The sequence below is a fragment of the Myodes glareolus genome, chromosome 6, assembly GCF_982192425.1.
Source record: "Myodes glareolus chromosome 6, mMyoGla1.1, whole genome shotgun sequence".
NCBI lineage: Eukaryota > Metazoa > Chordata > Mammalia > Rodentia > Cricetidae > Myodes > Myodes glareolus.
This window is the reverse complement of record NC_142031.1, coordinates 90,843,632-90,857,601: the sequence shown is the minus strand read 5'-3', so window position 1 is coordinate 90,857,601 and position 13,970 is coordinate 90,843,632. Positions and strand designations below refer to the sequence as shown.

At 40.1% G+C, this 13,970-nt stretch overlaps 1 protein-coding gene across 6 annotated transcripts in view; it reads left to right on the top strand.

Annotated features, from left to right (window-relative positions):
* The window catches only part of Rmdn2 (regulator of microtubule dynamics 2), a 78,475-nt gene that overhangs the window by 9,097 nt on the left and 55,408 nt on the right, over window positions 1-13,970 (top strand). For 3 of the 6 annotated variants that reach the window (XM_087907329.1, XM_087907330.1, XM_087907331.1), the window contains exon 2: window positions 2,270-2,733. In XM_087907329.1, coding sequence (XP_087763455.1) covers window positions 2,282-2,733 — 452 coding nt within the window. In that variant the 5' untranslated portion in view covers window positions 2,270-2,281. Of the gene's footprint in view, window positions 1-2,269; window positions 2,734-9,333; window positions 9,487-10,120; window positions 11,048-13,970 lie in introns of those variants that run through there. The other 3 variants (XM_087907332.1, XM_087907327.1, XM_087907328.1) reach the window with 3 other exon arrangements.

The following is a 13,970-nucleotide window of genomic DNA, read 5'->3' as shown; positions in this document are numbered from 1 at the left end:
CAGTCCTGTCTGTTGTTGGCTGTTCTTGGCTGGCTTCTTTGCTTTCCCTCTTTGCTGCTCTTCATTTAGGGATGATGTTTATTGCTGTGTCTTTCAGGGCACTGCTTTTTTCTTGTTCCATGCGTTTTTTTTCACTGTCAATCTCATTTCATAAAACTTTTTTTCAGAGATTTTTTTTCATTCCTAGAAATTCCAAACAATCTGGCTTAAAGCTTTCTTTTTTTCTCTCCTCATGGATGTATTTGGACATTTATGACAATATCTTAATTTACTTGTAATAAATGGAAAATATTTAAAATAATTGTTTTAAGGCCTCTGTTTGCTAATTACATCATGTCTATCATCCTATCTGGCTTGTATACATGTCTGAAAATTTGTTGCTAAGTGTTGGACAATCTGGCTGTACGTTGTTGAGTTCTGCATTTTTTTCTGTTTATTTACAGGATTAGACACCTTCATCTTCATTCCAGTTAAATCACGGTGAATCAATAATACTTTGGAGTCTTATTTTTAATCTATTTTGGAGGGAACCTAAGCAGCCTTACCTCTAAGGTTCCTTTAGCCTTCATACCAACACGTTGTCCTTTTGAGGTCTCTGCTGAAAGCCTCACATAGCCTGGAAGCCTTCTTGGCAACTTGAACGTTAATCAGTTTCATGAAATCTGTGAGACCCCTTCATCCTATAGCTTCCTGGTAGCTGTGATTTCCCTTGAAGTTATTCTTTTCCAGTTCCATGGGGTTTAAATGTCTCTCTTCTAGACAGACTTCCCTTCGCCTCCATCTCTGGCACATAAATTCTAGATACTTTAGTATTTATGAACTCTAAGGTGATCAGTTTAGTGACCACCTAGTTGTTTCATTTTCATCTTTTTTTCCTTTTCCCGTAGTCCAGAAGTTACTTCCAGCTGGGATCCAAGAGTTCCTACAGGATTTATTTCTTTCTGTTTGTTTTTATAGTTAGCTTTTATAGTTCTTTAATGGTCTGCTCCTTATGTGGCTAGCTTACGACGATTTCTCCCAAGTTGTTAGCAAACTTTAACACAAATATATGTCTGATAGAGAAAACTGAAGTAAAATCAAGTTTGGGGACTTATAAGTATATTTTTTAAAGCTTCGGTATACATAATTACAAAAGCTATTGCAATGTTAATCGACTTATTTCTGTTTCACCATCTCGGAGGGGAAGGGGAATATGTCAATGTTTTCATTAAATCATTTTCTGACTTTAGATAAATAAAGATATTAGTAAAAATGAGATTTGCTAAAGAGAAATTTTGGTCCATTTCATGAGAGTAGTTGAGTTGATACGGATGAAGTAGGCTCTCTTTTGTGCTTTCAACGAAAAAAAAGTGAAAGATAAGGAAAATATGGAGTCAAAGAAATGGCTTTCAAAAGGTATATTTTAAAAGTGAAAATTTAAAATAAAAGCATTAAGAGCTCAGATATAAGTGGAAATGTAAGAAGCAAAGGAATTCTGGGACAGAAGAAAGATGGAACTTGCATATGCCTTACTGGCTTTCTATGCTGAACGAAACAGAGTTGAAGTGAATTATGAATTTAGCAAAGCTGCCATTTATGTTTTATATCTCTAAGCCCTGAGCTTTAAAAAAAAACACCATAAATCTCTGTAATATTAAGTCCCAGTGTGAGCAAGATGTTCAGAAAGAGCCCCCTCAGCCTTTAACGATGAGCTAAGACCAAGAGACGCAGCACATTAATTGCACACAGAATAGCAGAGAAAATAAGGACAACTTGAACTCTCACCTACTTCTCTTGAGCTAATGGTACCCCTACTTCTCTATCTATCTAGCCCTTTAAAGTACAATTAAAGGGTAAGTTGCAGATTGATTGTAGAAGGAATGAATTCAGAATTAAAGTCAGTCTTTCTACTATACTTCAGTAATAGCCTTAAGCAGTTGTCTCTCTTGAGGTATGAGTTAGAGACACACTTGCTCACAGTGTAGTTTAGCTTATGATTTGTCAGGCTTTTTGATAACATTTGATGACAAAAGCTTATCTTTGACTGATTGAAAAAGCATCCTTTTTGGTTTTTGTCTGTTTGTTTTGTTTTTCAAGTTTCTCTGTAGCATTGGAACCTGTCTGGATCTCACTCTGTAGACCAGGCTGGCCTTGAACTCACAAAGATCCACCTGCCTCTGCCTCCCTAGTGCTGGGATTACAGGTGTGTGCCACCACCACCCTGCAAGCATCAATATATTTACTTTGGATAGAAAAACATTCATTTGCGTTTTTACTTTTTTGATTCTAGAAATTTTAAGAAATGCCTCATTCCACAAAGAAAGAACTGATCCTTGGCATCATGGTGGGAACTGCCGGAATCAGCTTGTTGGCCTTATGGTACCACAAGATCCGTAAAACAAGAATAACAATGAACTTGCCGAAATTTCTTTCCCTGGGTAAGAAATTCGATTCACTAACTTTGCAAGATGAAACTCACAGTGAACAAGGATCATCAGTGGTCTTTCAAAGAAGGCAACTTCAGATCCTGGAAAAGTTAAATGAGTTACTGACCAACATGGAGGAACTTAAGGAGGAAATCAAATTTCTTAAAGAAACGATTCCGAAGCTGGAGGAGTATCTACAGGATGAACTTGGAGGGAAAGTAACCGTTCATAAGATCAGTCCTCAGCACAGAGCTAGGAAAAAACGGCCGACGACTGCTCCAAGTGCAGCAACAAACAATAGTTCAGAGGAAGCCGAAAGCGAAGGAGGGTAAGTGGCCCAGATGCCTCCTCTGTCGAACGAGCAATTTCTCATGCTGTTGTTGTGTAGGTAACTATTCACGCGTGTGCTCTGCTCTGAACGGAAATGAAAAACAATGATTGTTTTGCCGTAGATTATATTTAATTAAATTTAATTAAAAATTTTAAATAGTATTGATATTTTAGATAGCTTAGATCACATTGAAAAAAAGGATGAGATAGATAGATAGATAGATAGATAGATAGATAGATAGATAGATAGATAGATAGGAAGGAAGGAAGAAAGAAATGTCATCCTGTTAGAGTTGAGGAAGACAGTCAGTATTTTCCAGAATAGATAACTTATTTTCTAATGTGGTTATTAGAAATAACCAGTAGTAAGTTGCATCATGTAACAGCTGGGGAAGATGATCAACATTTGCCAAGATGGATAACCTATTTTATAATGTGATCACTGTGGGGCTTTTATATACAAACTCCATAGACCAATGTGGTTCAATAGACCTTCCTGTGATGTTAGAAGCTGACTGTATCTGTGCCGCCCAACACAGTAGCCACTAGCCATGTGTGATCCTTTAGCACTTAAATGTGAACTGGTATGAATGAGAAAGGAACTTACAACTTTTAACTCATTGTAATTATAATTTTATTTCATGTAATTAAATGTACCACTAGGAACTAGTAGCTACTGAATTTTACTGCTGATCTAGAAAGCTCAGAGGATATATAAGGGATTCTGTGTCATCCCTACATTGTCCTAGCACTAAGAACAAGTATCCTCTTAGTTGGGAACCAATAACCTGTGAACTTAAAACCTCGGCCCTGGGTAGTGTTTTTGAAGAACAAAATATCCAGGATTTTGTCGTTTGTTTCTTAAAGATTTGTACTGAATGTGATAGAACTGGCATCCTTGAGGGTGGGGACCTTGTCTTCATGACACTTTACCTCTGTGCTTTCACAGAGTAGGTGCCCCTAAGAATGTCTTAGCTGAATGAGTGAGCTGCACACCTTCTGTGGATGGGAAGACAAATGCTTGTACTCAAGTCTTAGACGTCAGTCCTAGGTCCAGAACTGCCGAGCATCTTTTCATGCATTGGGAGAATGACTGTGAAGTTCTTTAGATAGGGAAAAGCCACAGATGCCAGAGTAAATGGTCAGGTCTAAGAACTTGGTGTTCCTGATCAGAAACAAAATGCCCTAGACTAATTTTAAGATGGGCGAGTGGAATGTTTAGAAAGCTCTGAGTACATTGGGAAGTGTGAATCAGAAGAGAGACCCAGGAATTTCCATGAAAGTGGGTAAGAGCCTCTAAGGACTCTAATAGTTTTCTAATATCTACTACAATATGGGGCATCATTGAAGGGAACAGATAACCAATGGTTATCATGTCTGCATGGACATATTTCATCAGGAATGTTGGGTAAGGTTTGAACAGTCCCTTCACAGACAGGACACATTTGAGCTAGAGACTGGGAGGCGAACCAGAAGCCTGGTGTAGGAGTACAGGCTAAAGTGGTAAGTGGCCTGTATTCTTTTTTTTTTAATCTCATTAAATGCCTTGAATGTTTTTATTTGATATCTTTTTTTTCAAAGTTTATTAATTTATAAAAGTTTCCATTTCCGCCCCTCCTCCCAACACCCTCCCACTCCCCCCACTCCCTCTCCTCCCCCCTCTCCATCCCTAAGAGCAGTCAGGGTTTCCTGCCCTGTGGGAAGTTCAAGTTCTTCCCCCCTCCCTGCAGGTCCAGGAAGGTGAGCATCCAAACAGACTGGATCCCCAAAATCCAGTATATGCAGAGGAAACAAGTCCCAGTGTCATTGTCAATGGCTTTTCAGAAAGACCCCGTGCCAGCCTCTTAAGGTCATGCTCAACATCCTTAGCAAATGCAAATTTGCCAGGGAAATGCAAATTAAACAACTATGAGATACCATTTTATACCGGTCAGATTAGCTAAAGTCAAAAACACCAATGATAGCCTATGCTGGAGAGGATGTGGAGAGAGGGGAACTCTCATCCATTGTTGGTGGGAATGCAAACTTGTGCAGCCACTGTGGAAATCAGTGTGGCAGTTTCTCAGTGGCCTGTATTCTTAAAACCCTGTCTTGATTAATTTAAGCCTGCTTGCTCAGGAAAGTCTAAAATTCAAGAAAGAAACAGTCCGTATTCCATTTAGGACAGATAGAAGAAGATAATAATGCCACATATCAGGATTAGTATGTAGGGAATGTGGGCTCCAAGACGACTTGTGGAAACTGTGAATGACGTAACTGGAATGGAGGTATCCAAACTTTAAGACAGGGAGTATAGTACCTCCCTTGGCTTGATCATGGGTGCTTTTGCTAGCAATTGCATAAAAGGGTAGATACAATACAGTCCTACTAACAGACTAGACTATAATAAATGTCACTAAACCAAATAACCAGGATGAACTCTCCCCTATTTAACACTACTTTAGAAAAGTTCTTTAAACAAAGCCAAAAAAAATTATTTAATTAAATAAACCAAAAAATTATTTAATTAAATTATTTTTTGAATGAGATACAAAAAAGATGTATCATGTCTTTGTAGGTAAATATCTGTAAGCGCCACCTCCCTAGGCCTTCTCTCTCTCTATGGAACTTGCCTGATCTCTTCCCAGCAGACTCTTTAGCACCACAAGCATTTCAGAGACCCCAGGAGAAAACAGTCAAGAACGAGGCGTATGCCAGTCAGATTGTGCTAATTTAGGAATGACAAAATGATGGCAAGTGTTGGGCAGCTGACTGGTCCCAGTTTGCAGAATCTACTGGGGAACTCTTTAACTGTGTGAGCTGAAATACAGACTTTGTCTTTGTGGGGTCGGGGGAGGGGTATTTGTTTGTTTTCTGTTGTTTTTGCTCTTACAGTTACTTCCTTCTGTTGGTGTTGAAATTCAGGTCTAGGCTTCCAGGCAAACAGACACAGATGCTGATTATAATGGTGAGCTTGTAGCCCTCAAAGTTGTTAGAGTTAGAAAGTGATTTTTTTTTCAGATCTATTAAAAATGAAATATTGTAATTGAAATCTTTTCTTCAGGAGACAGACATTACCTTAATCTGCATGCAATCTTTGATGGTTTCAGTGTTTTTTCCTACATGTATGTGTTCTTGTATCTGATGAACAAATGGCAAATTGTTCCTAAAATGTACAGAAATGACATTATGTGATGCATTGTTTTTGTAGCTGTTTTTGCTTTAATACTTTTTTCTCTTTTGAGGCCTTTCCATGTTGATATCATGCAAATATGTTTCTTTCTTAAATGTTGTATTACATTCCATTGATGGGATATTAAAGTGATTCCTTACATTGTTCTATTATTAAATAAAACTCAAGAGTCAGATATCAGGATAGAAATCTGATTGATCAGAGAAGCAGCTACTAGACAACAATGACCTTCCCTCTCTCTCCTTCTATCCAAAAGGGCCCTCGAATCTTTCTAAGTCCCTCCCTACTACTTCCGGTGCCTCTCTGTATGTCCTGGGGCCTCCAAAACCTCTATGGCTAATTCTGGCTACCTAGTAGCTAGCTCTGCCCTCTAGTTCAAGGTAAACTTTATTGGCAGTCTAGGGAGTATCAGAGTGCGATCAAAATATCTCACAACAGAATATAGGTATGCCTTATTAGTGAATGTTTAAGTCACCATTTGTTTGCTTCTATAAATAATGCTTCAGTGAATTCCCTTAGTTCCTTAGGCACATGTAGATGAAGTTCTATAAAGCATGTGCTTGAAGTACTTACTTAGAGACTGCTTGTATTGCTTATATACATATTAATTAATTATCTTTAATGTGTATTATAACTTATGTGTCTATTAACAAGTCTTTAAAGTACTCCCAGTTCACAAACCTGACTGTATGAGAATGCTTATTGTCTCATATTAATACTTGTAGTGTCTGACTTTTAAATTTTAGACAAACATGTGAAGATGAAATGTTAACTAATAATTTTCAAATTTGTATTTCCCTGAACATTAGTAATATTGAGTATATTCTCATAATATGTTTGCAAACAACTCTTCACTTCCATTAAGGGGGAAGGGAGAAAGAGAGAGGGAGAGGGAAGGGGACTGGAGAGAAAAAAATAATACAGCTGAAGTCCCTCTTATTCACTGACTATGTGTTCACTCTGTACCAGGCACTGTTTGAACTCTGGGGACACAACAGAGAACAAAACAGTCCTGTAAATCCTACCACTTTTCTTTAAGATGAAGCAGGCAGGATGTTGAAGAGGAATGCTGTCTGTCATTTTAACCAGGGCCCCAAAGGTGAAGAACCACCTTTCAAGTGCTTCAAAACCTTTCAAGTGTTTATCATCCTGTGTAATCGGGTGCTAGACCCTCCTGACAAGGACAAGGACGCACTAAGAGACTGAAGTCATTGCCTGTTGAGCGCTCACACATGTGCAGCTCTGGAAGGAGCCTGAAGCCATTGCCTGTGAGCACTCACACATGTGTAGTTCTGGAAGGAGACTGCTGCAGAGCTGAGACGATATTCCATTGCTGACCATCCCGCCGGAATGTTTGCAAATGCCAGATTCTGCAGAAATGGCTGTTGTTGCTCAAGTAAACGTGTAGTGTGTAGAGAGAGGAGGGTAATGTGTAAGCCTTCTGGGACCAGTACTGCTGGAGTGGGTGGAGGCAAATGAGCCTGAAAAGGACACGGAGAACTGGTCGAGCAAGTGTGTGTTGAGGTAGAAGAACAAACCCCACCCCATAACAAAGCAGCAGAGGACAGAGAAGCCAAGGAAGAATGCAGTTTGCAGGACATCAGTGAGACCTTGTGCTCTCCTCATTCCGACACAAGAATACACCCTGGCGCAGCTTTGACAACATAGATGACATCAGTTCCTCAAACCTGAATTCTTTTCTTAAGATGTAGTTGAGGCCAGAAGGTGGCTCAGAGGGTCAGAGTCGTTGCCACAGAAGCCTGACAACCTGTGTTCAGTCCCTGGAACCCAAGGTCAAAGGAGAGAACTGACTCCCAAAAGTTGACCTGTGACCTCCACATGCATGCCGTGATGCCATGATTTGCACACCCCCATCCCCAGTAAAACAAAAGAGCAAACAAACAAACAAAAAAATAACAAGTGAAATAATTTTCATTAAAATGTAGTTAATAATATATGTGTCTTGCCGTTTTTAGCATCAATTGAGATAATACAGGCAGGTGCTTTGTCCCCGGTCTGATCCATAGTGAATTCTGTAAAACACGATTATTTTATCAGTTAGACGGGAAATGGGCCTGGGGATGCAACTTAGTGTTTGTGAAGCACCTGCCTTGCAATGCAAGGTCCTGGGTTGGATACCTAGCACCGCGAAGGAAAGGGTTAACTGTCTCAAATGCACTTAAATGGAGGCAGGATTTTTTTTTTCTTTCTGCAAAGATTTTAGGAATCGAAGACATATAGGGTCTGTCTCATCTACAAAGCTCTTCCCCTGGGGCATGGAAGTAGCTACGGACGACATGAGTATGACTGTGACTCAAAAAAAAAAAAAAAGTTTTTACAAAAACAGGTGGCAAGTAGATTAAAGATGGCGGGCCACTTAAGCGGTGTTTCTTTCCTGTAACATAATCTGTGACTAATACAGGCATCTTGAGCCCCTCTGCATTGCCCTAGGGCAGTGGGCCAAGGAGGGCCAGCCCGAAGATTCTGGCAATTACACCGTTTGCTGTGTCATGAGTATTATGTCTCTTGTTGCTGACCTGGGACTCCCTCGTCTTCTGTAAGAGGCTAACCGATTCGATTGTGTGTCCAATGAAGTCATATCCCAGAGCTGACAGTGTTGTGTTGGAAACGGAGAGCTGTAGGTCTCTTGTAAGGGATCTGTTCATGGATTCCTGGAGCAGAATCTTACGGAGGGAGCAGTGACAAAGGAGTATGGAAGGATATTGAGCAGCAAATTAAAGTGTTTGTGGGGGAGCTTTACGCCCTAGTTTTACGCCCTAAGCGGGTACACACATGCTTTAGAGACAATACTCTAAACTGAGATGGAGAAAGGTCTCTTTCTTTAGTAACTCCGCTAAACTACCGTTGATGGGTGTCAGTTGTTCAAAGAATAAAGCATAAAGGATAATACACATAGCAGATCTCCTCCATCTGTGCCTGTAGTCCAAGTATCAGACGGGGTGCTTCCCCGTCATTGTGGATAGGTAAATATTTGCTACTTTTTAAACCTTCCGTCCCCATTTCATATATCATCAGTTCACGTGTTTAAGAGTAACCGCTGCACAAGATGTAATGCCACTGGGCAAAGGACTTTCCAGAGAAAGACGGAAGGATCCAGACACCAGTCTTATACATAGGATTGCTGGTGAGAGGCCATCCCAAGGAAAGAGCTGTGCGGAAATCGTGTGTGTTCGCGCCTTCATTCAACTGCGCTTTTACCTCTTGTCAGCTGACTCCTTGCACAGACTGAAATCAGAATACACATTCCATAGCCAGAGGAACTCCAGCCTCAGAAAAGCCCCCAAAGAGTCTCCTATCATCACATTCTGTGTGGTTGCCATGGTAGTCCCTCACATACGTACTCAGCTTATGTACTCAGGCTTCTGACACCTATGTCACTAGATTCTAGAGTCTCCCGCCATCACAGACTATGTTGTTGCCATGGTAGTCCTACATGCAGCTTAAGTATTCAGTTTTCTGACCTGTTCCACCTACCCAGGGCATTTTACGTTTTATGAATGATGGCCTAGAAGGGAAAGACTTACTTTGGATTAAATTCAGTATGGGAAAATGCTTAAGGTATGCCTTACGGACAAAGCAAATGAAAAACAACAAACACTTCATGTGTTTCCTATTTGGTGCGCTAAAGAAGGTTGGAAGTGTTCAGAAACCCACTGTAGCGCTGCCCTCGGGTTCCCACAGCAACTGGAGATGTGTGTGTTTGAAGCATCCTCAAACCTGCCGAGATTTTTACTTCATCCATGGCAGATATGTTAAAACGTAATTAGTCAAGGGGATATAGGTTTGTTTCAGTTAACTCCCTTAAATATAGTAGTTTAATAGTCTCAAAGTGTGTGTGTGTGTGTGTATGTGTGTGCGTGTGTGTGTGTAAGTGCTAACTCTCTGGGGACTTATGCATGATGTCATCTTATATTTCCTTTCCTTTTTCTTTCTTCCTGCCTACTTCCCCGAGTCTTTCACTCTCCCCATCCCTAAGCTTTAACAGAGTGGGCAGGCTCTTGTCGGGAGATAATCTACCTATCTACACATTCTTGGGCACATCTGTGTGTCCATTAACCTTAGCCACCCCGTTTTCTAAGTAGCTGTTGTTTCCCGTTGGTATGGTAGAAATTATTCTCTGGGAGGCTTGCTGGGTCTCCACTCAGTTCCCTGTTTGCTTTTTCTTCCTCATTTGGCCTTCTTTTCACTCTAGCTGCCAGAAAGATGACCAGAGCTCCCAACAAAATTATCCTGAGGACCTAGTTACTCCACCACACACGCGTCTTGGATCCTCTTGTATTTTACAACCAAAAGCAGCTCTGGGTTTAATAACTTGTCGTCCTTCTTCAACAAGTAAGTTAAATAGAAAATTCTCTTCTTCATCAAGTGGATCCAGTCGCTTTTTTCCCTCTAGACGACGACATAATTTACTGGCAAGACTTCGAAGGAGATGGAGACAGCAAAGTAGAGTTAACTTTGATTCTCAGGAAGACGTAACTTCCAATGTCACAAGATCTTCAGATCACATTAGTGCCACTAGATCTCGAAAATGTTTTTTATCCCCCCACCTAAGTGTAGTTTCCTGTTACAGGAGTAGCCTTGTCTATGATACTCCGCGAGGTAGTCTGAACCTGTCTCATGCAAAGGAGATTCAAAGCTTTTCTAAAAAATCAAGTAGTCATGACACTCAAAAACGTATAAGCTTCTCTGGTCCTGACCATGGCGTTAAGTCCTTTCCAAATTTGGAAACAAAAGCCGTTTCTCCAGGCCATTGGACTGTTGAAAGGACATCTCACTCGCAAAGCCTAACAGCATCTCCCTTTTCTCTTCCAACTGTTATGTCTTCTTCCAGTCAAGTAACTTTATCAATTGCTGATGGCCGAGAACACGGCCAACTAAATAAGGATTCGGAAGATGCCCTTCATCACAGGTCTCAGAGTACAAATTACTCTCCAGGTGACACCAAACGTCTATCTCAGAATAGAACTTCCGCCAGCCTCTCCCATGATGAACTTCCTTCACTGTATAAAGATGTCAACAGCTTAATCGTTGAAGTTACCTCAGGCCCCTTTGAAGAAGGTTTTGCTGCCTCGCCTCCAGATGAAGAAACAGCTTCACCTATTGAAATGACTGAAATAAGGTCACCTAGATTTTCCTTTCTCTGAGTAGGGCAGCGCAAATCAGGATTTCCCAGCCTTCAGTCTCCAAAGTCACTAGAAACCAGTACTCCCTCCACTTGGAAATCTGTGCTCATGGCTCTACCACAGTTGGGGACAGAGGTTTCTGGATTGTAGTCTAAATGTAATAGTGTGTGCTTCTGAGAGTTTATAGATATTATTAGAATGTGGAAGCCAAAGATGATTTCATGTTTCAGGCTTCTGTCAGATTACAGTTCAGAGGTTGGCTAGTCCTAACTTTCTAAGTGACTGTTGTAATATACCCTAGTCTGACAGTGACACTGAGTTTTTTATGTGTAACTTACCTGAACAAAATACTTCCTTGGAGTACAGTGCTTCCTTTGGTCCTAATCACTAGAGATGGTAACTCTATATAATATAGTCTGTAGTTATGGTGATTGATTCATACATTTTCATTTATATCACCTTTTACTCATCCTGTTTCCCACACAGACACCACACTGACAAAGTTTTCATTAACACAAGAATTAAGTAAACAGTGATGTAATGGGAAATATAGCTTATTTAGAACCCAGATTTTTAATTAGATTCATTTATTTGGGGTGCATATACATGCCACAGTATGTGTGTGGAGGCCAGGTGGCAGTCTTTAGAAGAGGATTCTCGCTACCATCTAGGTTCCGAATGTCAGTCTCATGTCGTCAGGCTTGGTGGTGAGTGCCTTTATCTGTTGAGCCATCTCATTGGCTCATAACCTGGAAATTTTGGTGAATAATCTAATTCTGTATTTGTATATGCACAAATCTTGGAACTCAAGGAGTCATGTAATGTCTCTCAAAACTGTATCTTTAGAGTATTTTTTATTCTTTCTCAGTAAACAAAAGTTACATAAGTACTCTCAAAAAGTAATGAGTAGAGAGATGATGTAAGCAACTAAAGGCCATTTGTTTGAATATAATTGGACTTGTTCATAAAGGGTACTTATGGTATTTTCAGTTATTTATCATAGTAAAGTGAAACCCCAAGCCCCAACCTTAGGTTGAAATGTTATTTTGAAATGCAAGCGTTTCTATTTATCATATTTAACATATTAAATATTTTTTATGTTTAATTATATAACATATCTATTTAACATATTAAAATTTTATTTTTAATTTTAAATTTATTACTTGCAATGAACATGAAATTCGTGTATCATTGAAACCATTTTGAGGTGTGTACTTCAGAGGTATTAAAAACATCCACAGGTATTATAGGACCAACATTATCATCATTTCCACGGCTCTTTTCATCTTGTAAAGCTGAAGTTCTATACCCATTAAATAATAACTCTCTAGTTCTTTTTCCTCCTGTACCCTGTCTACTAGCTTTCTGCTTTCCATGATTTTGACTAATTAAGTGGCTCATATAAGTAGAATTGTTAGTATTTGTCTTTTCCAACTGGCTTATTTCATTTAGCATTATGTCATCAAAGGTCTGTGTAGCATATATCAAAATGTCCTTTCTTATTTTTTAAGGCTGAATAACACCCTGTTTTATATATGAATCACATTTCACCTAAACATTCATCTGTCATTGGATAATTTGGATTTTTTTCTATGTTTGAATTGTTCTGAGTAATTCCACTATGAACATGAGGGCAAATGCTCTTTGAGACCCTGCTTTTTAATTCTTATTGCCATATATCAATTATACACAATAATGGGTTTCACTGTGACATTTTCATATATGCACACAGTGTATTTCAATCCTATTTACTCTTGCCTTCTAGTTTCCCTCTTACTCCCTCTGATCCCCTTTTCTCAACTAGCTCCCCAATTCTAGTTCTTGTCTTTTTTTTTTTTTTATGACTCAAGGTTTGTTGGCAGGAACATGGCCACCTTACCAGTGCTGTACAGTAGAAGAGAACATTTCCCCACTAGACATTGACAATGCATAAATTCTCAGGGAGGAAAGGGCCTGAAGAACGGCTCCCTATCCCAGGACAGGATGTTGACAGGTCTGCTCTGGTGCAGGCCTTGAGCAGCACCTGTGAATTCTCCAGTGCAACAGCCGTGCAATGCCTGGTAGTCAGCATTCCACACCATACACCCCGTCTTCCAGCTCCTACGTTCTTGCCCACTGCTTCTGTGATATGTGCAGGACTTTGTGGGGAGGGGGAGCCGTGCAGATGCCCCCGTTTCTTGCTGAGCATTCAAGCAATTGCTTATTTTCCAACTCGAAGAGTTGTGTGTCTCTGAAGTTACTGCTGAAGTTACTGCTGGCGACTTCAAAAAGAGGCTTTTCTGACCGAAGCCTACAATGCCACCAATCCACTGGCATAAACATAGAGGGGAGTTTGACAGCCATGTCATGTCCAGTTAGCAATACGACAGGAGTAGCCTCCTCACTAGAGACTCTCACCTTCCCAGCCACGGGCTTTTGGATGGCTTTTTAGTACCAGATGCGAATTCCCTCCTGTGGAGCCAGGCCTCCAATCCAATCAGAAAGCACATTGGTTACTCTCCAAACAGACTTGCCTTTGTTGCACTAGGGGTATGTCTTGCTGGCCGGTAGTTATTATTGCACTGAAGGGCTCATAGCTGAGAAAAAATCTTAATGGCAGTTCTCTCTCAGCATCTGCATAGCAATCTGAGGGCGAGCCAGGGCACAGGAAGCTTCCAGCTCAGTTCCAGAATGATTTCTTTGTCGTATGAGCAGGGCATGTGGTCAGATCTTACTTCAAGTGGTTGAGCTTTACGTCTTTAAGGAACCATCTTAATGTTTTCTGCATTATCTGCACTAATTTTACATTCCTACAAGAAAGGCATAGAATTTCTTTGTTTCCTTACTTTGTCAACATCTGTCTGTTTTGTTTTAATGGGTGTGAAGTGATATTTCATTTGAACTTTGATCACCTTTTGATGTGATTTTCTTTAGAGAAAA